The 26,948-nt window shown below is 43.1% G+C and overlaps 1 protein-coding gene and 1 long non-coding RNA gene across 2 annotated transcripts in view; both read left to right on the top strand.

The window, feature by feature from the left end:
* Positions 1-346: 346 nt before the first annotated feature.
* LOC128776601 (uncharacterized) lies at positions 347-5,159 on the top strand. Its single transcript, XR_008421765.1, has 2 exons — positions 347-802; positions 3,818-5,159. It is a non-coding gene; the product is annotated as an uncharacterized LOC128776601 (long non-coding RNA).
* Positions 5,160-10,072: 4,913 nt separating this feature from the next.
* The window catches only part of TMEM165 (transmembrane protein 165), a 28,249-nt gene continuing 11,373 nt past the window's right edge, over positions 10,073-26,948 (top strand). The window contains exons 1-2 of the mRNA XM_019469579.2: positions 10,073-10,540; positions 23,641-23,866. Of these exons, the coding sequence (XP_019325124.2) occupies positions 10,331-10,540; positions 23,641-23,866 (436 nt within the window). The 5' untranslated portion in view covers positions 10,073-10,330. The remainder of the gene's footprint in view (positions 10,541-23,640; positions 23,867-26,948) is intronic.

Below are 26,948 nucleotides of genomic sequence, written 5' to 3'. Positions count from 1 at the left end.
TATTTAATTAAAAGTTATAGACACAGTTAGAAACCTCTCTCCTTCCTTCATCTCCCACTTGCACGAAAGGGTCCTTTGGATTATACTCAAATCATGAAGCCACTTTAGTTGCGTGTACAACTTCTCCAAGTTTCAGGAAACATTTCCTCATGTGTGAGGAAACATTAAAATACCACTGTATAAATTTATACATAAATTCAGACTTCCATAACACTAATTTGTATCAGGAATTCAATCTGTTTAGAGAAACTGTTCCTCAAGCACCAACACTCTAGAAGTACTAAAAGTTATATTTCAAAATAATTTATTAGAAAGTTATCTTAGCATTGTCACAGCCTATAAAACATTCTTAATAGTTGCATCAACAGAGAGATCTTCTCCAAAATGAAAATGATCAAAATCTGTTTGAGATCTTGCATTTGCCAAGAGTGACTCATGTTGCTTTCAGTCCTATCTAGTGAAAAAGAAACTGCATGAAGTGAATTTCTCATCTACTGAAAATGAAAATAAAATGACAGGGTAAATATTGGTGAATTTGCAGACAAGTAAGCCAGAGAAAATTTCATAAATCAATCAAGATATCACATTAATGAACTATTATTATTTATTGTATTACATAAAATTCTGACACTGAAAATATTATCTTATAATATTTAAGTTCATGTCATTGCTCCTATATCACTATGACCCCTATTACATTAGTACCTTTAACTGCACCTTTTTTCCCTGCTTTTTGAACAGAAGTCCCACATTTTCATTTTGCATTGGACCCAGCAAATTATGTAGCCAGCCCTGACCATAGGTAAGAGCATGACAGTTTTTGTCATCAGCCATTACTGAAGACAGGTCGTGGTTGTGAATGCTTAAGAAGTTTAGAAAGGAGGGGAGCCTGGGTGGCTCATCCAGTTAAACGTGACTCTTGGTTTTGACTTAGGGCATGATCCCATGGTTTGGGAGATAGAGCCCCATGTTGGGCTCTGTGCTGTCAGCTTAGGATTTTCTCTTTCTCTCTCTCTCTCTCTTTGTCTCTGCCCCTTCCCCCACTCATGCTCATGCTCTCTCTCTCTCTCTCTCTCTCTCAAAATAGATAAAATAAACTCTAAGCAGTGTGGAAAAGAGCAAGAAATGCAAGAAAATTCATGTTCTTAATGTGTTCCATATAAAATCTATCAGCTAATAGACATTTAATCTTTCTTAAAAGTAAAACAAGGTACCTGGGTCTCTCAGTTGGTGGATCGCCCAACTCTTGATTTCAGCTCAGGTCATGATCTCAGGATCATGGGACTGAGCCCCACTTTGGGCTCTGCACTGAGCATGGAGCCTGCTTGAGATTCTCCCTCCCTCTCCCTCTGCTCCTTTCCCCTGCTTTTGATCTCTCTCTCTCTCTTAAAAAAAAAAAAAGGTAAAATAGTGTAATACTGTGACTGGAGTGCAGAATTCTGCATAAGGAAAAATCTGTTTGTATTTGATCCAAAACAGATACCACTAAAGAACAATTTCAGACAATGCCTCCCATGGGTTGGCAAACTCATTGTAATTATGGTTTCTGCCATTGAAAAGAATGAGTCTGGGGCACCTGGGTGGCTCAGTTGGTTAAGTGTCTGACTTAGGATCAGGTCATAATCTCATGGTTTGTGGGTTCGAGCCCCGCGTCGGGCTCTGTGCTGACAGCTCACAGCCTGTAGCCTGCTTCAGATTCTGTCTCCAGCTTTCTCTGCCTCTCCCCTGCTTGTGCTCTCTCTGTCTCTAAAATAAATAAACATTAAAAAAAATTTTCTTTGAAGAAAAGAATGAGTCTAACAGGGATAAACATCCATTCAAATAAGGGTGAAACTCAGGTGTATTATACAAAGTCAGCCTGCCTACCCTTCCATCAGCATTCTCTGATTTTTAAGTATGGAGAGCTATTTTTCCAAAGATCAAAGAAATGGCCACCACAATATGGATCCCCCTTCTTCTCCTGGTTTCTTCTGCAATGACTCCTTCTAATAACCCTGCCTGAGAAACAAAATCACAATAGAGATGACTTACATTTGAAAATGAAACAACAGGGAATAGAACTTATACCAGATAAACCAAATTGGCTTCCCATAAAGCTAAAAAAGATCCACTTAATCATAATTGCTTTTATTTTTGTACAGTGGTTGTTATATAAGACTATTACTACAGGAATCAAGAAACCTAGAAAATATGTGTATTTACCCAAAATAATTTTAGTTCTATCTTCTTGACTTTTGCTAACATAATGGATATCTAAGTGGTATAATTTGTATGTCAATGCTTTTAATGGACCCATTTTAGCCCCATGTCTAATGTTTGTCTTGTCAAAATAGACTGAGAAAAGGTGCATGCATGTACAGAATTACAGTGAAAGGCATCATGATCGGTGTTTTAAAATTAGGAAAAACACTGCAATACATATAAGAATCAGAAAATAAATATTTGGAAGATATAAGATATACTTTACAAGTCAGTGACAAAATGACTTTGTAGCATGCCTCCATTTTCTAGGCTGACTGTATCAAAGTTAAGTTTGAAACAGAAAAACAAAGGTAAAAAGAGTTGTCTGGGGAGTGTCTGTCTCCAAGCTACTGTGTGAATGGTGGGTAATTATAGACAGAAAAGCCATGGGCTTTTGTTAGCCCCAACTCCCAACCTTTCCCACTCACCCCTCCCTCCTGCAACTCTCTAAATGACTACCTAGCACCAGAAGCTTGGATTTTATAGTGAAAATAATTTAGTGGGCTAGAAAGCACTCAGAGAGAAAATCATATTGTTTACAATACAGCATCTCATCAACACAGTGGTATACACACACACACACACACACACACACACACACACACACACACGATTAGCATTTATCGAAGTATAGTCTCCTAGAAAGGGTGGGACTTTGGCGTGTTCACTGCAGACTTCTTGTTACTACGCATGTATGATTCCAGCTGTATGGAGGGTATGTGGTTAGTGTATTTCCATACTGTAGGTCTCTAGAGGACCAAACTTTCCACTCCAGCATGTAGAGAGGAAGGACAAACAAATTGGTAGGCTCAGACCAAACCCAATGCACAGATAGGTGCTGGTTCTGCCATCACCTATTTTTTAAAAATTTGAATTCGTGACTGTAATAGTTAATTTTATGTGTCAACTTGGCTAGGCCACCATGCTTAATTATTTGTTCAAACACTAATCTAGATGTTGCTGTGGAGATATTTTGTAAATGTGATTAACATCTACAATCATTTTTTTAAATATACCTTTTAAGCAGTCTCCACACTCAATGTGGGGCTCAAGCTCACAACCCCAAGATCAAGGGTTGTGTGCCCTACTGACTGAGGCAGCCGGCCACCCCAACATCTGTAATCATTTTAAGTGAAAGAGATTACCCTCAGTAATGTAGATGTAGTGATGTAGTGATCACTACACCCTCAGTAGTGATGTAGATGGGCCTCCTCTAATAAACTGAAGGCCTTGGGAGCAAAATCTGGGGTTTCCTGGAGAAGAAATTCTGCCTCAGGACTGTAATTTAAAAATATTGCCTGGCTTTCCAGCCTGCTGGCGTGCCCTAAGCATTTCAGATTCACCAGCCCCCACAATCACCTGAGCCAATTCCTTAAAAATAAATTCTTTCTCTCTGTATTCACACACACACACACACACACACACACACACACACACACACCTGTGATACTTCCCAACTTCCATTGCAATTAACTGTGGCCACGGGGCTAGCTTCTTACCCAGATGTAAGCAGATGTGCTTTGTGGCAGCCGCCTTAAAAGACACATACATACCTTGTGTCCTCTTTTTTTTCCAGCCAGTCCTCCATCCTGCTTCCCAGAACAGGCTGTCCGAGCTCTAGCAGCCGGCCATACTGGGTCATGAAGATAAAGGCACACCCTAGGAATGATAGGACAGAAAGCTGGAAAGAACACAGATCCCTGATCACTGTGGAGCTGCCGGATAAGCTCTGAACTGCCTCTCACAAGAGAAAAACAGTCCTATCTAATTTATCCTTAATATTGTTTTGGATTTTCTATTACATTTAGTGGAATGTAATCTCCAGGATATTTCACGTGAAAAATCTGCGTCATTTTCCACAGGAACCTTCTCAAATTGGTGTAGTTCACAAAGGAAGACATTTCTGCTGCTGCTGCAAGTAAGGCATTTCTCTACCCTTGAGATGCTACATTCGTAGCAGCCCCACAGACCTGCCTGTGGGTGGAGGGGCAGGTCTCAGTGTCCACAGACTTTTCATGGCACAGTTTTCAAGGCATGGGAGGTGGGAAACAGAGGGTCTTCCATTCCACAGCTGTGACCTATTTCTTGTTTTAAAGACCTTCATCTAGTCCAGTAAGTTTGTATTTGGGGCGCCTGGGTGGCTCAGATGCTTGAGTGCCTGACTCTTGGTTTTTGGCCCAGGGGCGTGGGATCGAGCCCTGATTGGGCTCCATGCTGAGTGTGGAGCCTGCTTGAGATTCTCTCTCTCTCTCTCTCTCTCTCTCTCTCTCTCTCTCTGCCCCTCTCCTCACTCACAGTCTCTTTCTCTCTAAAAAAAAAAAATTTGTAACAATTTGTATTCCTCTAGTCCACATAATTTTGACCCAACTTCTTAGTAATACCCAAGTCTTAGGTTAATGAAAGAGCACCTTCACCCGCAATTTCCAACCAGCTCTCTGCCCTGAATAGCATCACCAAACTTCTTGAATTAACTTGACAATGGAGGGAGCTGGGCCTGAGAGGATGTCCCCTAATCTAGGAGCTAACGGGATACAGGTTGGAATCTCAGTCCCTGTCAGGCTCCAATGGACCTGGCAATCCTTTGGGGAGGAGAGGTGTTGTGGGTTGAAGAGTTCTTGGTGAGTTAAAGACTGATTCTTGTCATTGGCTGTGAATGAACTCAAGGCCACAGGATGTGAGCAGAAAGTAGAATGAACTCCGTCTCTCAGAAACAGGCCAAAGACAAAGAAGGCATAGAAGACCCTTTGAAGCTACTCAGGCCATTTGGGAGAAATGTGTGAGTGTGCAATGAGGCTGACTTTCAAAGATGAAACTACGACAAGATCAGAAATCTGTGTTTTTGAGCCAAACTATGTCTATCTCTTGATTTGTTTTTATCTTTTCATTCTCATAATTTCATTACACTAATGCTTCATTCATATCACAGTGTGTTCTATGGCCAGGCACTATTTTAAGTGTTTTTGTTTTGTATTAGTTTTTATATTATAATTATTTTGAGTGACAGAGAGAGAGAGAGAGAGAGAGAGAGAGAGAGAATATCAAGCAGGCTCTGTGCTGACAGAGCAGAGCCGGATGCAGGGCTCCATCCCATGAACTGTGAGATCATGACCTGAGCCGAAATCAAAAGTCAGATGCTTAACCGACTGAATCACCCAGGTGCCCCCAGGCACTAGTTTAGACCTTGGGAATACAGTGAGCAAAACAAGTAAGATTCCTGCCCTGGAGCTTACATTTTAGTTGAGAAATACAGATAATGAGTAAACAATCAGAGAATCAAGTTAAGTTTATTTATTTTTTTTTTTAATTTTTTTTTCAACGTTTTTTATTTATTTTTGGGACAGAGAGAGACAGAGCATGAACGGGGGAGGGGCAGAGAGAGAGGGAGACACAGAATCGGAAACAGGCTCCAGGCTCCGAGCCACCAGCCCAGAGCCTGACGCGGGGCTCGAACTCACGGACCGCGAGATCGTGACCTGGTTGAAGTCGGACGCTTAACCGACTGCACCACCCAGGCGCCCCCAAGTTAAGTTTAGATAGTGATAAGTGCTATGAAAAAGGTTAAAAAAAAAAAAAAAAAGACACTGAGACAGAGTGACCAGGGCAAGGGGAGGGAGAGGTCTACCTACTTTAGATGGATGGGCAGGAAGGTCTCCCTTGAGGAAGTGGCATTTCCTCTAAGTAACCAGAAGATCTGAAGAATGAGTGATCCAAGAAGAGCAACAGTACTGTACAAAGGTCTTGAGGTAGAAACATGTTTGGTTGGGCACGGCCTGTGAGGTAGAGAAAGCCAAGGGATGAAGTCACAAAGAAGGCAGGAGTTAGATCACACAGAACTGTAATTCAGAGATAGGGACTTCGGACTTTATTCTAAGGGCATTTGAAGCCATTAGATAATGTTAAATGGGAATGAAATGATTTATTTTAATTGTGAATTTGAAATTTGGCAAGAATGGAAGCGGGGGGGGGGGGCTATTAAATTAGAAGTCTCTTTTAAGAGTCCAGGTGAGACATAACACCTACTCTGACGAGGTGGTTACTCTGACAAGGAGATAGAAGGAGGTGAAGAGATTCAGGATCTATTTTGTTTATTTTTTTAAAATGTTTTTTTATTTATTTTGAGACAGTGAGCGAGCACAAGCAGGGGAGGGGCAGAGAAAGAGGGAGACAGAATCCTAAGCAGCCTCCACGCTGTCAGCGCAGAGCCTGATGCAGGGCTTGAACCCATGAACCATGAGATCATTACCTGAGCTGAGATCAAGAGTCAGATGCTTAACTGACTGAGTCCCCCAGGTGCTCCCAGGACCTATTTTAGAAGTAGAGACAACAGAACTTGCTGGTGGATTGGAGGTGGGGTATGAGGAAATGAGAGGAATCTCTCAGGGGGATGCTCGTTCCATTTACTAGATGAGAAGGCTGGGAAAGGAACAGGTTTTTGGAGGGAAATCAAGGGACCTGTTTTGCTCATGCTTTGTTTGAAAGGCCTGTGAGACACCCAGACGGAGACAGTAAGCAGATAGCTTGATGAGTGAGAATGAAGTGGGTCTTCAGCAGTCTCTCTGAATTTACAGCCTGTGTGTGGAAATTTAGTAAAGTCTGAAGAGGGGCCTGGAAGGGCGGCCCCCTTTCCTCTGGGCCAGCAGAGGCCCCCTACAAAGGCCAGGCTCTTATCATCTGAAGGGTTTGGCATGCCCGTGGGTACCAGTACGCTTCATTTCACATAAGTAGAAGTGCTTAAAGACTTGAGAAGGTCAAGCAAGTTGTAAACTGCTATTTGTCATTTACCTACGTTTCAATTAGCCAAGTGCTTTCTCGTTAATTCTCAATGATCTTCAGTTGGCTCTTAGCATGAAGTTTCTGGTTTCCGCTTCTTTCTCATCACTCCCTGTCCTGGCTTCTCTAATCAGCCTTTAATTATGTGGGCTGTTTAAAGTAAAAAGCTTTAATCCACCCCTTGATGATTTGGGAGTGCAGGAGAGGTCTCTAAGGGAGCTCAGAAAATAGCTTGCCTCTTCACTACTTCTGGAAAGTTGAAGAGGAAAACAAAGAGTGAGACAAACAGGTGGTTAGGTTGGAGGGAGGGACTTTAGGTTTGGTGGACAGGTGTGCTGGGCTAATACTGAACTCCAGAATCAAGAGCTGTCTCCATCCGCTTGCGAGCAGCATTGGGCTCAGAGCAGACGGGGACTTCCCAAGAGGAAAAAGGTGGCAGTGCTAAGCCCAGCATGCTAGCGTACCCTGGCCAAATTTACTTTCTGTCAGTGGTGAAATGGTTACACCTCTGGGAGAGGCCGGGAAATAGCCCTCCTCATTGGAACTTGGAGTGGATAAAGGGCATTTTCCTCTAACGGATAATGGAAATGTTCACTGTTCATTGGCTGGTTTTACAGATTTTGATTTTCAGTAAGTAGGGCATGGTTACATTGCACAAAACAGGTACCAAGCACAATTGTGCCACGTATTAACTGTGTAATTTGGGGGAAAGTTTCTTGAACTAAGTCTCCGATTTCTCATTTGTAAAAATGAGGATACTGGTACCGACCTTGTGAGATCATTCCTATAACATGTTCAGCGCACTGCCTGGATCTGAGTCGGCACTATTATTATTACTGGTCATGATGGCCGTCACTATGACCGTGTTAGGAAATCTGCTAGGTGCTAGGGATGTAAAGATAAAAGACATAATCTTACCATCGAGAAGCTGAAGACTCTGCAAGGAGGTAGGAATTAAAAAAAACAAACAAACATTAGAATCCAGTGTAATCCATGTGTGGTAGGGTTTCTTAACCAGGAGGCTGCCTGCCAGTGATACACTGTAGTGAGACTAAATCTGTGTAGGCTGAGACAGAAGAAACAACTTGGAATTGTGGAGCCCCTCCATCCTCATTGGATACGGGGTCAAGTAAGTAGCTCCCATTGTGTGTCAAGAAATCAGGAAATCACCTGTGATTTTAATCTTTTTTTTTTTTTTTTAATGGGAGATAGTCACTAGTGAGGTTAGAACAGGGACGGCTCTAAATCCTCAGAGTGGTGAAGCCAGGGTTCTGAGTAGCCCTCTTGATGGTGCAAAAAGCTCATTACTTTGGAATCTACACCAGGGGCCCAAAGTGGCAGAGCCTGCGGTCCACAGGATTGAGGTGACACTGAGACAGGCTGGAAAGGCCCTACTCAGGCCCAGATTCTGACACTGCACTGACCCTGCTGTTCAGGTTCCCCATGGTGACAATGCGTTACTGTTTACTTGTGTTAAACAGCTTTGCTGCCTTGCTCCTGAGCCACCTCACATGCAGAAGCTACTGCCTAGGCATCTTATAGCTGTAATCCATTAATCCTCACTGCATCATCTAACTGGGAATTTGGCTAGGAGCACTTCCTGTTAGAGAGCTCTGGAGTGTGTGGGTGGCCCATCCCGGAAAATAAGCCAAGTACCTTCCAGGCATCAGGGACACATGGCCAGTTTGGCCACATTTACCCTTCTGCCTTGGCCATTAGACTGAGTCACTAGACTCCCTTTCGGGCACCTCTTAAGCACAGAAAATCCTGAATTTGTAAAGGAGAGGCTTCTGGAGGTAGGATAGTTTGGACTTCTGGGATTTCTATTACTGGTTTATGAGGGCTCAAGCATTTGCACTCTAGGGATGAACGGGGAGGCACATTTGTGCCCCAAACTGTGTAGGAGGCATCCTGGTCACACAAGAGAAGCATGTATGAGCTACAGTAGCATGAAGCCAGGGGTAATGAATTCTGTAAGAGGAGGTGTTGGAGGAAGACTTCTGAGAGGTCAGGCCTGAACAGGTTTTAGAAGTATGAGTAGGCGTTTACAGTGATAGAATGGAGGAAGTTAACTACAGACAGGAAGAACAGCATGGACAAAAGCTTTACTAACTCGAGACATAATGTGGTGTTAGTGAATTCAAAGTAGGTTTGCCCACTTTGCCACGGATTGTTTTGGTAGGTTCATTTCTTGTTCCCACATTTCATAGATACTGTTCTGTAGCTCTTTATAGAGTACAGGTTTAATACGTGGACATATATGTATTTAGAATATTGCTTGGTACATGGTTAGCACGCTCTTAGTCACACTTCTCATAACTAAGTAGCTCAACTTTGTCTGTATAAGATGTAAAACTACTTTCAAGCCCAACCAACAACCATCCTTTCCTGTTTTCCACTCTTTCCCGCGCCTAAACACCCAATTTCAAAAGCCAACCAAGTTAAGAGGCCAGTCTAAGATAGGTACACCACAAAACATCCAAAATGGAAAGGCTTTAAATGTTTCTGGTCTGGGGATGATTCTAGGCAAACATATAATATCTAAAACAAGTATTGAGGATTTTGTTACTTCCGAAGTCCCATTTCAGAGGTTTCTTTGAAACAATCGCATTTGACCCTGTAAGACCACCGTCCTCTATAGAAGGCTGCACGTTGGAGGCGGCACCGAGAATAGTGAGGAGTGTGGAACTGGGCTAGGTGTGGCGGTTCCCGCAGCGAGTGCCACGTAACCAGGGCGCTCCAACTAATTTGACATCTAGGAAAGGCTAAGAGAAGCGTAGGCCGGCCCGGATATTAGGGCAGAAGACTCGGGTGGGAACAGAAGCAATTAGCCGTGCGGCCTTGGGCTGGTGGGCAGCCTAGGGGGAGGAGGACCCCGCGTGGGGCGCGGGAAGATGCGAGGAGAGGAACGTCACGCGGTGCCGGGTACCTCCCAGGAGCGCTGGGTCCAATGGGAGGAGGGCGCGAGCCGCACCTCAACCTGCCTGGGGACGTCACGACGCCGAGGCGGACGCCCGGCCAATGGGAGGCCGTCACGGGCAGGGGCGGGGCCCGGAGGAATTGGGCTGGCCCGCAACGAGACAGTTGGCGGAGTCTTGTGGCCGCTGCCAGAAAAGGGGAGGGTCGAGCCGGCGGCTGCGACGCCGGCCTGCGCTAAGCCTCTCGCCCGCCCTTGCCTCTTACCGCATGGTGCCGGCTTCTCGCTAAGCTGGGGCGGCGAGGCGAGAGGAACGCACTGCCGGGGCGGCTCGGAGTCGAGGCTTCCCGTCGCCCGCACTTCCTCCTGTGGCGCCCGTGCGTGGCCGCCTCGGCCAGCGGGATGGCGGCGGCGGCGGCCCGGGGGAGTGGCCGCGCATCGGCGCCCCGGCTGCTTCTGCTTCTGCTGCTAGCGCTGCTGTGGGCCCCGGCCGGCGTCCGCGCTGTCCCGGACGAAGACCTTAGCCTTCGGAACAAGGAACCGCCGGCGCCCGCCCAGCAGCTGCAGCCGCAGCCGGCGGCCGTGCAGGGCCCCGAGCCTGCCCGGGCGGAGGTGAGCAGGACGGGCCGGGCCGGCTGCGAAGCCGGTGCACCGGGTACCAGGCTCGCGGCCGCCGGGAGCGCCGCGCCCGGCCCCGGCTGCCGGCGGGGGGAGGGGAGCCCGCCCCGGCTCCTTGGGGTGGAGGCGGCGGAGGGCCCTTCTTCCCGGGTCGGGCCGGCCTCGCCCGGCTCCTTATGGGGGAGGGGATGGGAGCGCCCAGCAAGGAGCCCGCTGTAAACCTTCAGTCCGGGAGCATCGGGATGCTGCTGAGGAAAGGGCGTCTTGATGATCAGATGTGCCCTAAAGAGCTGCAAGTACTCGTTCCGGGTAGAAAGTTTGTAACAGAGGACAGTGGGAGGCTTTTCGTATTCCCTGAGGATGAGAACATCGGCCATTTCATTGCTGAAAACGCTCATCCCCAGCTGCTTACCCAAATTCAGCTTTGTATGACCTGTGGTTTTGCCAAATATATATGGATTATGAAGAGTGACTCTCACTTTTTAAAAACGTGCTCTGGCTTGCAGGAAGTAACCCTCAGGAACGCAAAGGAATAAGCCGTCTTTGACAGTACAGAGTGCTGCAGCGTACGGGATGCCAAAACTAAATTCATAAGCATACCAGAAAGAACCCTGTCCTTTGGCCTTATTAACGACTTTAATGTATGTTAATAGAATCACTTAGTCACTTGTGTCCAGAACCTCGGCGGCAATTTTAAATGTCTTCCCTGTATCGGGGAAGCTTTCTCCTCATTTCCAATTTGGACTCCTGAATTGAGGCCTCTGTGGTCTTTTCTGGTAGGAGAGGTTTGGCGCTCAGCCTCCCAGGCTACATTCGGCCATTCGCCGCCCAACTAATCTTTCTAAAACTGAATTCTGTTTTACTTCTCAGAAATTCTCAGTGAATTGTCCCCACATACTGACTTCAGTCCATCCTCTAATGCAGGATGTTGAGGTTTCTTCCTGATGTGACGCCCAGTCTTTTTTAGCCACGGCACCCTTGCTCATATGCAATACTCAAACCACTCTAACCTGAGACGTGCCTTGTGCTCCAGGGCTAGTCTCCCAGATGACAGTCTCCCTAAAAAAGGCTTCAGTGAGCCTGGAGCCCACTGGTCAGAACCTTTCCCACCTTTCAGGAACCCGCAGACACCTACTGTCTGTGAAGACTTCCCCATAACTTCCAGTTTAAACGTGATTTCTCTCTTGCCTGTTACCCCTGGGCTCAGCTGACCCTGCTCACCTTTTCCACTTCTGAACTTGAACTGAAATGCTGATTCATGAAATGTATTCTTAGTGTTTATCATTTAGCTTTGTGTCTTTTAAAATCCTCATCTGTCATTAACTTACTACTTTCAAACAAGACTAGTTTGGGTGAAGTAACTTAGAGAGATTTTGAATGTAACTTTCCAGGCCTTTTCATCAGAGCTCTAGTCCTATAGTGATTTTTGACATATAAATAGTGGTAGGTGTGGCTATTAATAATACCCGTTTAGGCGCCTGGTGGCTCAGTAGGTTAAGCATCTGACTGGTTCAGGTCATGATCTTGGTTTGTGGGTTTGAGACCTGCATCGGGCTCTGTGCTGACAGCTCAGAGCTTGGACCCTGCTTCAGATTCTGTGTCTCCTTCTCTCTTTCTGCCCCTCCGCTGCTCACGCTCTGTCTTTCTCTCAATAAATAAATATTTAAAAACTTTGTAATAAAAAAAATAATACCCTTTTAGACAGGGAAAATCCAGACTTGTAAAATAAAGGCAGCAGTATGCAATGATTGTATTAAGTGGTCTGAAGGATGCTTGTCTTTAAAACTGGAGATGTGAAGGGAAGGGGCAGGCACAATCTAATGAGATTTTTGTCTTTAATATTTTGATATACAGTTGACCCTTGAACAATGGGTTTGAAGTGCACGGGTCCACTTATACATGGATTTTTTTTTCCATACAATACTATGAATAGTCTCTGTTTTGATTTTAACATTTTCTTTTCTCTGGCTTTGTTATAAGAACACAGTATTTAATACATACAACATATAAAATATGTGTTAATTGATATCAGTTTATGTTATCAGTAAGCCTTTCTGTCAACAGTAGGCCATTAGTGGTTGAGTTTTTGGGCAGTCCAAAGCTTTATGCAGATTTTCCAGTGTATAGTGGCTCAGCACCCCTAACCCCACACTGTTCCAGAGTCAGCTGTTTTCTCGGTGGTTCTTTTAAGATAGGAATTTATTCTAAACTCTCTATTGTATGGTAGAATCTAATGATCTTGTTTTAATTATATTTTCATCTAACTTTGATATGGCTCCGATTTTTTTTCTCTACAGTACTACAGCATGTTAGAAGAGATTTTTCTGTCATGTTTTCTGAACTACTTAATATAAGTATCATTTGCTTTTGTTGTCCAGTTGGTAGAGGTAAGATATGGTCAGGGTTCAGTCTAATAACCATATAAGCAAGGGCCAAGCATTGCTGGATATCTGAAAGTTTCAACTATTTTGCTTTGTAGTTACATCCAGTAGATCTTTTAAAAAGGTAGGATATTTAAATTTACTTTTTTCATGCCACTGTGTGAGAGTGGACTTCTGAAAATGGAGGAGGGAAATAATCTCTCCTTTGTTGGTAGGCATTCAGGTGTGAGATGTAATAACATAGTTATATCTCCCAGGGTGCTTTGAAGCAAGCTAGCTGAACTTCTGATAGGGCTTTCTACATTGGGTATTTTTTTTTTCTATAACCAGGTAAAAAAGTTCACTCTCTAGTCCTAGTTACAAATAAACCTCAGTTTACAAAGCCATGGAAAGAGTAGTTGTTGACTACTTTGGGTCCTTTCCTTTATACAGTTTATGCTTCTAGTGACTTACTCCGGTTTTTTTCTTATTCTTTCCCTGGACAGAGCATGTAATACAAGAAGCATTAAGTCCCTTTAGTTTAGGGAGATCAGGCAGTTTATAATTTGCTGCGTATTCTGGAAGTCCAAAGAGCTGCTCTGGTTGCAGAGCACTGTTGATAAAGCCACAAAAGCCTGTTACCTCACCCAGTACAAATTCTTATTGTATTTCTGCTTTACTGTTTCTTGGCATTTTTTATTTTTATTTTTTTAACATTTATTCGTTTTTTGAGAGACAGACAGAGTGTGAGTGGGGAGGGGCAGAGAGAGGGGGAGACATGGAATCCAAAGCAGGCTCTAGGCTCTGAACTGACAGCACGGGGCTCAAACCCACAGACTGTGAGATCATGACCTGAGCCAAAGTCAGACACTTAACCAACTGAGCCACCCAGGCACCCCTGTTTCTTGGCATTTCTTATCTTTGAACTTGTCAGAAGGCCTTCCGTGCAGTATTTTAAACTTTTTCCCATTTTCATGAAGTTGCACTTCTGCTCCATCCAGCCCAACCTCCCACTTCTAGCCTCTTTACAGCGAAGCTAGAGGCTGTCAGGTGACTCTTGTCCTACTCTTGATTGCTGTGTCAAAATGAAATGATAATTATGTTAATGAATTTATTTGGTGGTATTCTATCCATCAAAGCGATTCATTTAAAAAAATCAGTGAAACTAAATACATTTAATACATTTCAAATCTCAATTTATAAATATATTACCAAACAGTAACATATATAAAAATAATGTTGTTAAACTCATTAAAACAAAATGTATTGGGGTCCCTGGGTTGCTCAGTTGCTTAAGCATCTGACTCTTAATTTTGGCTCAGGTCATGATCTCATAATTTGTGAGATCAAGCCCCATGTCAAGCTTTGTGCTAGCAGTGTGGAGCCTGCTTGGGATTCTCTCTCTCCCTCTCTGCACTCCCTTGCTTGCACATGCTCTTTCTCTCTCAAAACAAATACACTTAAAAAATGTATTTATGGGGTGCCTGGGTGGCTCAGTCAGTTAAATGTCTGACTCTTGGTTTTGGCTCAGGTCATGATCTCACAGTTCACGAGTTTGAAGCCCACATTGGGCTCTGCACTGAGCGTGCAGAACCTGCTTGAGAATCTCTCTCTCTCTCTCTCTCTCTCTCTGCCCCTCCCCTGTGTTCTCTCTCTGTATCTCTCTCAGAAATTTTTAAAAATGTATTTATAAATTCATATAAATATGAATTAACAAATAACATTAAAAATAAAATATTAAAAAATAAGGGCTCCTGGGTGGCTCATTCAATTGAGCATCCAACTCTTGATTTCAGCTTAGGTCATGATCCCAGGGTCATGGGATTGAGGCGGGCTCCATGCAGAGTTTGGAGCCTGCTTGAGATTCTCTCCCTCTCTCTCCATCCCTCTCCCCATCTCTTTCTCTAAAAAAAAAAAAATAATAATAATAATAAACCTAACCATTCACAAATAAAAATAATTTACATGACAGTGAAAATTTATAATATAATTTTATCCTTTTTTAATACAGTCTCTTAAAACCAGGTTTATCTGTGGTATCTTGTGTGTTTATTTTTTTTATCTAATTCATTTTTTTTTTGAGTATATGAAATTTATTGTCAAATTGGTTTCCATACAACACCCAGTGCTCATCCCAAAAGATGCCCTCCTCAATACCCATCACCCACCCTCCCCTCCCTCCCACCCCTATCAACCCTCAGTTTGTTCTCAGTTTTTAGGAGTCTCTTATGCTTTGGCTCTCTCCCGTGGTATCTTGTTTAAGTTGCATGTATATTTTTGTGCACATTTTTCTACTTTCTGGAAAAGGCTTTTCTGACTGATACAATAAAATAATGGCAAGGAGACAGTTCTGAGCCCATTCTAAGCATTTTCCTCTAGACTTCTGTATCTCCAAATAATTTCACCTGTTGTGTGATAACTTTTGTTGAACGATTTTATTTTTGTGTTCTTGCTAGATCAGTCTCTTTCTGGGTAGCTGCCTAGATTTGGTTTCACAGGAAGCGTCTTCCTCTCTTCGCTGGTTTTGTCACGTGTAGCTGGAGATTCCCATCAAGCTTTCATGTTCTCGCCCTCACGTGTTCATTTGAACTGTAGGACTCAGTAGGAATTACTGTTTTCATTGTCATTTTCTTCTCTTGAAGGTCAGGAAAGCATAAAAGAGTACTTTTTAAATGAGGGAACTCCTCTTCCCCCCCTCCCCCCCCGCCCCAGTTTTTTCATTTGAAACTAATTTTGAGTAAAGATGAGTTTTATTCAGCAATTTTTTTTTTTCAGTTATGAGGTGTTGACTCTGCTCTCAAGATGTAAATCATTTGCATCTCAAACCCAAATTAAAATACTGAAATAGTGGTTTCTATACCAAGGAAAACACTGGTGCTTCATTTCTTGCTTTGTTCTAATGTAACTGGATAGTGGATACCAGAATGCAGTCCCTGCATGCAACCCTCCTGTAACGCCGACATAAGTGCTTCTGTGCGCACACTTTCTGCCTCTCTCCACGTATGGGACAAGACTGGCATCCGTTCCGTGCCTCTGCTCTGTGTCCATGTGCCTGTTCTCTTCTGACTTCCGGTACTTTCCTTCCTCAGTACCTTTATTCTCTCCCTTTCCTCGGCTCCTTCCTGTGTGCTGACACATGGCCGCAGCTTTTTCCTATTTGGTAAAGGGGAAACAAGGCTGTTAATTTAACTACTTGCCTGTGTTGGTTTCTCCTCTTCAGTTTTACAGACCAAATTTCTAACTAGGGATTTAGCGGCTTCTTCACTTTGCTTTAGTCTTTCCTTATCCGACTTTGGTTGCTGTCTTTTCATTGGAACTGTTTTTGAAGAATACCTAAAGCCTACCGACCTGCCTCCCCCAGGGGTCATTTCGCACTGTTAACCCTCCTCTTTGAGAGTCCTACCCCATTTTGGCTGTATGGACTTGGATCTTCATAAGTTTCCATCTTCTTATGTTCATTTGGGATAATAGTTCTCAGGTTTCTGAGTATCAAGAAAAGCAATGAAAATACTTGGCATCTAGTTAGTCGCTCAGCGAATGGTGACTGCCCCCAACTGGACCATCTGTGGTGCTTGCCTGCCTGCTCTATAAATATCCAAGACAGTTTTGTTGTTCTTTTGTTTCCTCCTCCTCCTCCTTCCCTAAGTATAGACATTCTCTAAGTCTCATTGTTTCCACTTACTCTAATCTCCCTCTGCCTTGGAAATCTCTGCCTGCAGGGCTCTGGCTGATCAATTTAGGCTGCCAGCAGTCAGACACTTACCTTGAGGCTGTGCTGGCTTCAAATCAGGAATCCTGGTTCTGATGGCCTCTTGGAAACCTTCATTTGAAATGCTTTTTACCACCTCATGTTGAATGTGTCTGAAACCAAACCCCTTATTTTTATTCCTCTGTCCCACATGCTTTGTAGGAATACAAATATTTCTCCCAGTAAACCCAGCAGAAAACCTTACCATCATCTTTGATTCCTGCCCCCCCCTCCATTTAAAGTTATGTTGATGTTTTCCCTGTCCTTCAGGTGCAGAATTTTCCCTTCCCTAACTTGTCTTCAACATTGGTCTTATGCAGCTGACCTCCTCATGAATTGGTCCAGTGGCTACCATTCTCTGCTTTCTGCCCTGATCTGTTAGTCATAATGCCTTAATCATATTTGTGACATCTACTCAAACTTTTAAGGGCTTCTTGCTTGCCTCTGGGCCAGTCTGAACACACAGGATTTTCAGTCTGGGCTCAACTTATCTTTCTTATCTTACCCCAGCCATTCATCTGATGGTTTACTCCCCGTTCTCAGAACATGCCTGCATTCTTTCAAATGGTCAGTCCTGGGAATGAGGTAAGTGCATGCACCCCAATGTATTTTCAAGGTAATCACTCCGTGCGTGGCTCGTACTGAATCCTGCTGAGAATTTGAAGGAGGCTTATGAAATGAATTTCAGGGCCGACTTCCCCCACTGGCCAAAGGTTGCCCCACAGGTGTTAACTTCTCCATACTTCCGGGTAGTGAATAAGTACAGAGCTCTTACTTTTCTGGTTGGACCTGCCTGAAGCCAGTTGCAGCCTTCAAGGAACTGGTTCTCTGTAAGGGGGGTAAGAGATTGGGTCAAGAGATCTTTTTGAAGTGGTACACAACAGGTGTTTGTAATTATGTGCATGGTTAAAAAAATAAAAACAACTCAAAAGGTACAGAAGCATGTAGAGTGAAACAGTATGTCTCCTCCTCTGGTGTTCTGGTTCAGGGGTCTGCAAACTGCAGTTTACCACAGGCTCCTTGTCTTGTAAATAAAGTTTTTTTATTGGAACAGAGCCATGCCCATTCGTTAAAGTATTATCCATGGCTGTTGTCAAGCTACAGCATCTGATTGGGTAGTTATCACAAATACTTTGTGGTCCATGAGATTAAATATTTGGCCCTTTAAGAACATGTTTGTCGACCCCTATTCTAGTCATCCTGGTTTCTTCCCTGTAAACACCCACTGGTAACTGTTTGCTGAGATTTGGCATGCGATAACAACTGTATACATGCTATATACACCTACCTACCTCTGTGCCCCTCCACAGACATACATACGATGACTGTATATACATAATGCATGCTTTTTTCCAACTTAAAAATATCTTACTGGTTTTTCCTTATTAATATATATAAAAGATCCTGATTCCTCACTTATGTTTTAGAATATAGTATTCTAATAAGCTACCATTTATTTAACCAATTCCCTATTGATGGACATTGTGTTATTTGGTCTTTTATTATTACAAACTATAACATTATATTTATACATGCTTCTAACACAAAAAAAATAACTCCCTGAGTGTTCCTATCTTAAACTTTGTTTCAATCATATGCCTGCCATGACACATTGTCCACAGTATGCATTCACTTTTACTTGAGGGGAACAGGATCATTAGGGGCTGGAGTTGTTGGGTTAGGCCTTTCTCATGAGGTTCTGTGTAAGTTGGATCTTGAGGAATCAAGATGAATAATGAAAAGGGGGTAGGAGGGGCAGTAGGGCTACATCGTTGAAGGCTTGTGGTTACCAAAACCTTCACGTGCTCTTGTGTTGCACTGCCCAGAACCAGAGCCATGAGCCATGGCGGTTCTTACGCACTTGAAACGTGGCTAGTTCACATTGAGATGTGTGTGAGATGGGTGTGGCAAGTAGATCGACAACAGTGTTTGAAGACTTAGTGTGGAAATAAAAATAAAAAGAATGCTATGCTTCCAGAGTAGTATCTTGGATATATTGGAAATATTGTTAAAAATAATTTTATTTGGGAGCGCCTAGGTGGCTCGCTCAGTTGGTTAAGCATCCGACTGTTGGTTTTGGCCCAGGTCATGATCTCATGGTTCTTGAGATTGAGGTCCGCATCGGACTCTATGCTGACAGCATGGAGCCTGCTTGGGATTCTCTTGCCCTCTCTGTTTGTCCATCCCCCGCTTGTGCTCTCTCTCTCTCTCTCAAATAAAGAAGTAGAAACTTAAAAAAAAAAAAAAAGTTTTATCTTTTTACTTTTTAAAATGTGGCTACCAGAAAATTTAAATTATGTGGCTTGCAGTATTTTCTATTAATACTATTAATAATATTATTAATAATAGTAATAAATAAGCTCCTCTGGCTTATTTATCCTTCCATATGGACCGTAAGGCTCATTCTTAAAACAGTGAGGTAACACGATGAACCTAGTTTTACAGAGATTAAACTGGTTGTGTTGTGGTGTGCTGAGATAACTGTTTGTAGCTGAGCCCTTGCTGTGTCCTAGGCATCATCCTAACAGCTTTATGTGTTACTAACTCAGTCTTCACAGCAAGTCTGTAAATGTAGGTACCCCTCATCTTACAGTGGGGCTTGAGTCACAGGGAGGCAGACCTCCTGGCCCAAGGTCGACTGATAATGCCTTGGCTGTGGACCCAGGCATTTTGATAGCAGAGCACATACTAAACCATTACAAGTCACCCAGAAGGTGAGTTAGAAAAAGGACGTGCTCCTTGCACACAGTAAGCACTTAGGCATTTGACGGCAAACGCATGGTAGCTGATAATTTTCGACCCTATTATTAGCACTTTAAGTTTTAAAAATTGATCTCCACAATACCCTGATACTTTGGTTTTACATTCTTTTCACCGTGGTTGGCGGTTTCACACTTATCTTTTTGGATATCCAAGCTGCAAGTTGAGTTTCTTGTGTTCTGTATATAGCAAGTTTTTAAGAGTATATAGTTTTTTGTTTTCTCTTGTCATACTCAGGAGGCAAGTTTTATTTTGTCGTCTTCATTTTTCACAGAGCAACAGAGAGGCGAAGTAATGTGACCAAGGTTTTATAGCAGGGAATTATAAAGCCATAAAAATATGTAGTTTTGGTCACTGTTTTGTTTTTAAAAGTAAACATTTTCTGTTTGAGCTTGGACCTAATTGATCATAAACAACGTATATTTATTCCTAAACATTTTCTTGGATTTCAGATGATACATACTTTACAGAGACGTTTCTTCATACAAAAGGTATATCAGAGAGGAGAATGGTTGCATTAATGAGAGCCAAGTTGCAATGCTTATATATATTTTTTTTGATGCTTAATGACTGTAGAGTATTTGAAGAGAAAGGAAGCTCATTTTTAAAGAAACATCGGCATAGATGGAACTAAGATGGTAATGGAGAGAAGGCCAGAATTTCTGTGAATGGTACTTCTTCAAGAGCCGACTTCCAAGGCTGTCCTTCTTGATTTAGTCCTAATACCAAATATTTTCTAAAATGTTAAATTTCCCCAGTTTGTAGCTCAAAGTTGTAGTCTCATAAATGCTTAAATCTTGCTGATCTTCACTGTGGAATGGGACAAGTTTACGTTGTTAGTTGAGGAATATGTCGACATGCACACTGAGAATTTTCCTGTAAGTGGTCCTTCTCTTCCCTGGAATGCTGACCTTGAGCAGGGAATTTCCTACCTTCTCTAGCAGCCCAGCTCGGCTTCAGGTGGCTCTCTGGGGGTAGAAATCTTTTCCCTGTGTTAAGCTAAAACCTGCCACCAAACCTGCTACCTGTGACGTTTGTTTTAAGTTTTATTTATTTATTTTGAGAGAGAGTGAGCATGTGCGTAGGGGAGGGGAGGGAGAGAGAGAAAGAGAGACAAACAGACACATACACACATAGAGAATCCCAATGTGGGGCTCAAACTCATGAACCCTGAGCCAAAATCAAGAGTCAGAGGCTTAAATGACTGAGCCACCCAGGTGCCGCCCTCCCCTGGTCCCCTGGGACTTTTTTTTTTTTTTTAACGTTTATTCATTTTTGAGAGAGAGACAGAGCATAGTGGGGGAGGGTCAGAGAGAGGGAGACACAGAATCTGAAACAGGCGCCAGGCTCTGAGCTGTCAGCACAGAGCCCGACGTGGGGCTCGAACTCACAGACTGAGAGATCGTGACCTGAGCCGAAGTCGGATGCTCAACCTACTGAGCCACCCAGGCGCCCCCCCCCACCCCGGGCCTTTTAGTTCTACCTCTTGCGATCATACAGAGTAAATACACACATAGAGACTTTTGCGGTTATTGGAACAGAGGCCCCCAGTCCTTCCTAATCCCTCATTTGATTGTTTTGGAGCCCGAGTTGGCAAACTTTTTTTAATGACCCAGATAATACTTTAGGTTTTGAAGCTACTTAAGGTCTCTGTTGCATAATTTTCCTTTCCTTCTTCCAGCCCTCCTCCTTCCGTCCCTCTTTGTTTTTATTTTTTGCAACCCCTTGAAAATACAAAAAACACTCTTAGCTGACACAGGCTGGACTTGGCCCCACGGTAGCTTGCCAGTCCCTGGTTTTAGAGCCTCTTCTGTCTGGGATGATCTTCGGGGGGGCAGTGCCTTCTTCATGGTGCTGCCCCAGAGCCATACAAAACTTCGGTAAGAACTGAGCAGCACAGAATAATGGATTTGCCACTATTTCAAGTACTTGAAGTGCCTGTTGTTTGTTTTGAGCTTGGTCACGTTTTCAGCTTAAAACGACCTTATTAATGCTGACCAAGACTTCGGTTTATCTTTTTTATTAGACCACATTACATCTCCTAGGATATTTTTAGACTTTAGCCTAGGACCATCCGTATATACAGCTATCTATGTCTATTTTTTTAATAGTTTTTAATTTTTTTATTGAAGTGAGGTGGACACAGTGTTATATTCGTCTCAGGCGCACAGCACAGGGACTCAACAACTGTGTTATGCTACCTCACAGGTGTAGCTGCCATCTGTCACCATGCATGTCTACCATAGTACCATGGCTATAGTCCCTGTGCTGTACCTTTTATTCCCGTGACTTATTCACTCCATTTTGCCCATCCCCCTACCTCCAACTCCCTGGCAGGCATCAGTTCTCTGTAATTATGACTCTGTTCATGGTTGTTGTTTATCCATTTGTTTTGGTCTTCCACATGTGTTTGTCTTTCCCTTATTTCACTTAGCCTAATACCCTCTAGGTCCATCCGTGTTGCTGCACATGACAAGATCTCATCTTTTTTTATGGCCGAGTAATATTCCACTGTGTGTGTGTACCACATGTTTATTCATCCATCTGTTGATGGACACAGGCTGCCTCCCTGTCTTGACTATTGTCAGTCATGCTGCAGTGAACATAGGAGTGCATATATCTTTTCAAATTAGTGTTTTTGTTTTCTTTGGGTGAATACCCAGTAGTGGAATTACTGGGTCTTAGGGTAGTTCTATTTTTAATTTCTTGAGGAGCCTCCATTCTGTTTTCCACAGTGGCTGCACCAGTTTGCATTCCCACCAGGCACATGAGGGTTCATTCCCATTTCTCTGCACCCTCATCAACACTTGTTATTTCTTGTCTTTTTTATTCTAGCCATTCTGACAGATTAAGGTGACACCTCATTACGGTTTTGATTTACCTTTTCCTGATGAGTGATGTGGTGCATCTTTTCATGTGTCTCTTGGCCATCTGGATGTCTTTGGAAAAAATACCTGTTCGGGTCCTCTGCCCATTTTTAATCAAATTATTGGGGGTTTTTTGGTGTTGAATAAGTTATATATTTTTATATCCAGTTATATTAAACCTCATCTTAGCTGGAGCCATTTCTTGCTCTAGTCTGTTGAGAGCTTTCTGGAACCTACTTTGTCCTCTAAAGTGTTAACGGAATTTCTCTCAGCTTTCCATTACCTGAATGCTTGATAAACATACCTGGCTCTTCCACTCAAGTTACAAGTAAAAATTTGAATGAGACATAGCTGAGAACTAAATCTCAAATCACAAATACTTAGAAAATAAGGTAGTTTTAGTATGGGGCTATAGCTGGTCTCTACTCTTTTTTTTAAAAAAATTATTTTGGGGGCGCCTGGGTGGCGCAGTCGGTTAAGCGTCCGACTTCAGCCAGGTCACGATCTCGCGGTCCATGAGTTCGAGCCCCGCGTCAGGCTCTGGGCTGATGGCTCGGAGCCTGGAGCCTGTTTCCGATTCTGTGTCTCCTTCTCTCTCTGCCCCTCCCCCGTTCATGCTCTGTCTCTCTCTGTCCCAAAAATAAATAAAAAAAACGTTGAAAAAAAAAATTTAAAAAAAAAAAAAATAAATAAAAAAATAAAAAAATTATTTTGTAGACTTGTACTTGGATCTGCATTGTGGCATCCATCAGCTAGAGGTTTTGGTCATTACAAATGGCTTTCAGAGTGGGGCACCTGGGTGGCTCAGTCAGTCAAGCATCTGACTGCAGCCCTGGTCATGAGGTCCTGGTTTGTGAGTTCAAGCCCCGCATCAGGCTCAGAACCTGGAGCCTGCTTTGGATTCTGTGTCTCCTTTCTCTCTGTCCCTCCCTTGTTCATACTCTGTCTCTTGCTCTCTCTCAAAAATAAGTAAAAATTTTTTTCAGTGTTTATTTATTTTTGAGACTGAGACAGAGCATGAACGGGGGAAGGTCAGAGAGAGAGGGAGACAGAGAATCCGAAGCAGTCTCCAGGCTCTGAGCTGTCAGCACAGAGCTGGACGCGGGCTCGAACTCACAGACTGTGAGCTCATGACCTGAGCTCAAGTTGGACGCTCAACCGACTGAGCCACCCAGGCGCCCCAACATTAAAAATTTTTTTTTAAAAATGGCTTTCACAGTGCTTAGGCAGGAAATAAGTCTAATGGCCAGAAAAAACCTTAATTCGCATTCAAAAATAAAACAATTTTAAGTAATGATTTTTTTCAAGAAGTAGCTGATACATACATATATATATATATATATATATTTTTTATTTCAGAAAGGATTTACACCAGCTGCCCCGGTTCATTCCAATAAAGAAGATCCAGCTACCCAGACAAATTTGGGATTTATCCATGCATTTGTCGCTGCCATATCAGTTATTATTGTATCTGAGCTGGGCGATAAGACATTTTTCATAGCCGCCATCATGGCCATGCGCTATAACCGGCTGACGGTGTTGGCTGGGGCCATGCTTGCCCTGGGCCTGATGACGTGCTTATCAGGTGAGTGTGCTCTTTCCTCCTAATGACTTCAGTGGATTAAGGAGACAGTGTGGTGTGGGCCGTTGAGTCATGGAATCATCCAGCTAGTTGGGTTGCAGTTTGGTTCCCAGAGTTCCAGAATTTAGTAAACAGAATATGGTATCGGTACATAAACCGCTGAAAACCATGTTGCGCTTTTAAAGTTAAATTTTCAGCTATTCACAGCCAAGACACATACTTCTCATTTCTTCACTAGTTTTTATCCTTGCTATGACTGTGTGTATCCTGGCTTTTTTTCCTTTTCAGTCCAGATAGGTTTATATCTGATATCTTAGAAACAGGACTCAAATACATTTCAGGGACATGTTGGAAACCAGTAACTGTTGAAGGACATCTCGTAGTTACTGTGTTTGGTTACGCTGTTCTTACCCCATTATAATAAAGGGCTGAAATGTTCTTAGACTCCCAGTTTGTGTTTCTATTCTACAGGCTTCATTTTTTCAAAGAATTAGACCATGCGAAAGTAAACGTTAACACTAAATAATTAAACAGAGTGGAGTCTCTAAGTCCAAAGCCACCCCAAGCTGGGAGGAAAGCCGGGAGCTTCCCCTTATAGCCAGACTTGGTTTGGAGTCTGATGCCGGGTAGTGGCCTAATGATAAGTTCCTTAACCTGCGAGCTTCAGTGTCCGTGTCTGTAGAACAGAGAGGATAAAGCCTACTTCCCTTGTAGGGTTGTGGTCTGTGTTAAGTGAGATCCTATATTGCAGGTGCTCGGTCCTCTGCCCCTCAGCATCTCTCACGTCTGAAGCTTAGTTCTTCATGTAGAGAACAAGTTCTGTTTCTTGCTGCTTGGACACCCGTCCAAGTTAAAGTTGTTTTAAACCTAAAGTAAAAGAGTATTTTACTGATTAAAATAATTTGACCACTTTACACATTTTAGAAGTTAAAGCATTAATCATATTTCATAATAAAAACAATTTTTTTCTTCCAAAGGAAATTCTGACACAGGAAATAGGAGAGTGGAGAGAGTTGTTAAGTGGTGAAGTCATCGTTCGGAAGGAGTATGAATAGTATCAGAGGATTTTATTTTTTAAACTTCTCTCACTTTGAGGGTAGCTTGAAAGCTGGCCTCTCTGCCTGTTCCCTCCTCAGAAACCGGTGCCCTGGGCTCCCCCACCTCTTCTCTCTGGTCACTTCCTTTTCCTCAGCTGAGGGCCGCCTTGGTCTCCTGCCCTGCCCTCACCTGTCTCCCCTTCCCGCTGGCCACGCTGCGCACCTGTGCTGTAGGCTGGTGCGGTGGTCTGCAGACTTTCCTTGTGTCTCATTTGGAAAAACTGCACCCCTCTCATGTGGAAGTTATCTAAGGCATGTCATCTTAAGTTCAAGGGGTTGCAGAGATCTAACTTCTGGTATATTTTTCCTCATAGAATTTTACCCTAATGATTATGACTTTCTCCTTGAAAATCTCTTATGGATCACACTGTCATTTATCTGCAGCAAAAATTTGCATATAAAGTGAATTTTAAAAGAGACTGATAGGGGCGCCTAGGTGGTTCAGTCTGTTAAGCGTCCGACTTCGGCTTAGGTCACCATCTCATGGTCCGTGAGTTCGAGCCCCGCGTCGGGCTCTGTGCTGACAGCTCAGGGCCTGGAGGCTGCTTCGGATTCTGTGTCTCCCTCTCTCTCTCTGCTCCTCCCCTGTTCATGCTCTGTCTCTCTCTGTCTCAAAAATAAACATTTAAAAAAAATTAAAAAAAAAAAGATACTGATAGTTTCCTTTGTTAAGTCTTCAAATGTTAATATTTTTTACAGATTATAGTTATTAATAGTACAGTTGATCAAAGCAAACTATATCACAAACTACATACGTTCATATTACGTATATTTAGCTAATATATCACACTACCCAACACATTTTTTTAAAGTTTGGAAATGCATCTTTTAATGAAATGATAGAACTGTTCTCTTTAAATTAGCTTATGTGTCCTTGGATGAATATTTCTGTTGATAGAATTAAGCAGGGTGTCGCCTCAGTTCTGATCTTTATTTTTTTAAAGCTTATTCCTTTATTTTGAGAGAGAGAGAGAGAGAGCGAGCACAAGTGGGGAGGGGCAGACAGAGAGGGAGAGAATGTGTTCTATCAGCACAGAGCCCGAGATGGGGCTTGATCTCACAAACTCATGAGATTATGATCTGAGCTGAAATCAAGAGTCATACGCTTAACCGAGCCACCCAGGCACCCCTATTTTTTTTTAATGTTTATTTACTTTTGAGAGAGAGCTCAAGAAGGGGAAGGGCAGAGAGGGAGGGAGACACAGAATCCGAAGCAGACTCCAGGCTCTGAGCTGTCAGCACAGAGCTGGACACGGGGCTCAAACCCATGAACTATGATGTCATGACCTGAGCCAAAGTTGGATGCTTAACTGGCTGAGCCACCCAGTTGCCCCTACATGTTAGTCTTTTACTTAGGAGTACTTTGTTTAACTGGCTATATTTAGAAATAATTGAGAAAATTGAAATATTGTTCATTTGTGTGTACTTTTGCCAATAAAGGATTTTATTTAAAAATTGTATCACATCACATATTTTAAGTACATTTTTGCCAGAACCTTGGAGCTGCAGATATAGCTCATTCAGTTTATGGAAAATGTCTGCCACGTTACCTGATTGCTATAGCAGTTCTAGTAGGTCCATAGTAAATCATCTAATCCTGTGACTCTCGGTCACAAAGCATTTGACTTGGTTTTTGAATTTAAATGAACATGATGGGGCGCCTGGGTGGCTCAGTCGGTTGAGTGTCCAACTTCGGCTCAGGTCATGATCTCGCAGTCTGTGAGTTTGAGCCCCACGTCGGGCTCTGTGCTGACAGCTCAGAGCCTGGAGCCTGCTTCAGATTCTGTTTCTCCCTCTCTCTATGCTCCTCCCCGGCTCACACCCTGTCTCTCTCTCAAGAATAAATAAAGAAAAAAAATTAAAAAAAAAATAAATGAACATGATATGCATCCCCATGACAACAATCTGCTTTAGAATTCTTCTAAAATGGATGATAGGTGGCTGGATTAGGCATGGCACCCAGCTATGAGAGTGCCACAAGGGCGAAG

This window comes from Panthera pardus, unplaced genomic scaffold, assembly GCF_024362965.1.
Source record: "Panthera pardus isolate Hobbes unplaced genomic scaffold, ASM2436296v1 HiC_scaffold_13, whole genome shotgun sequence".
Taxonomy (NCBI): Eukaryota; Metazoa; Chordata; class Mammalia; order Carnivora; family Felidae; genus Panthera; species Panthera pardus.
Note: the sequence above shows the minus strand (reverse complement) of the source record. Positions and strands in the feature narration are given on the sequence as shown.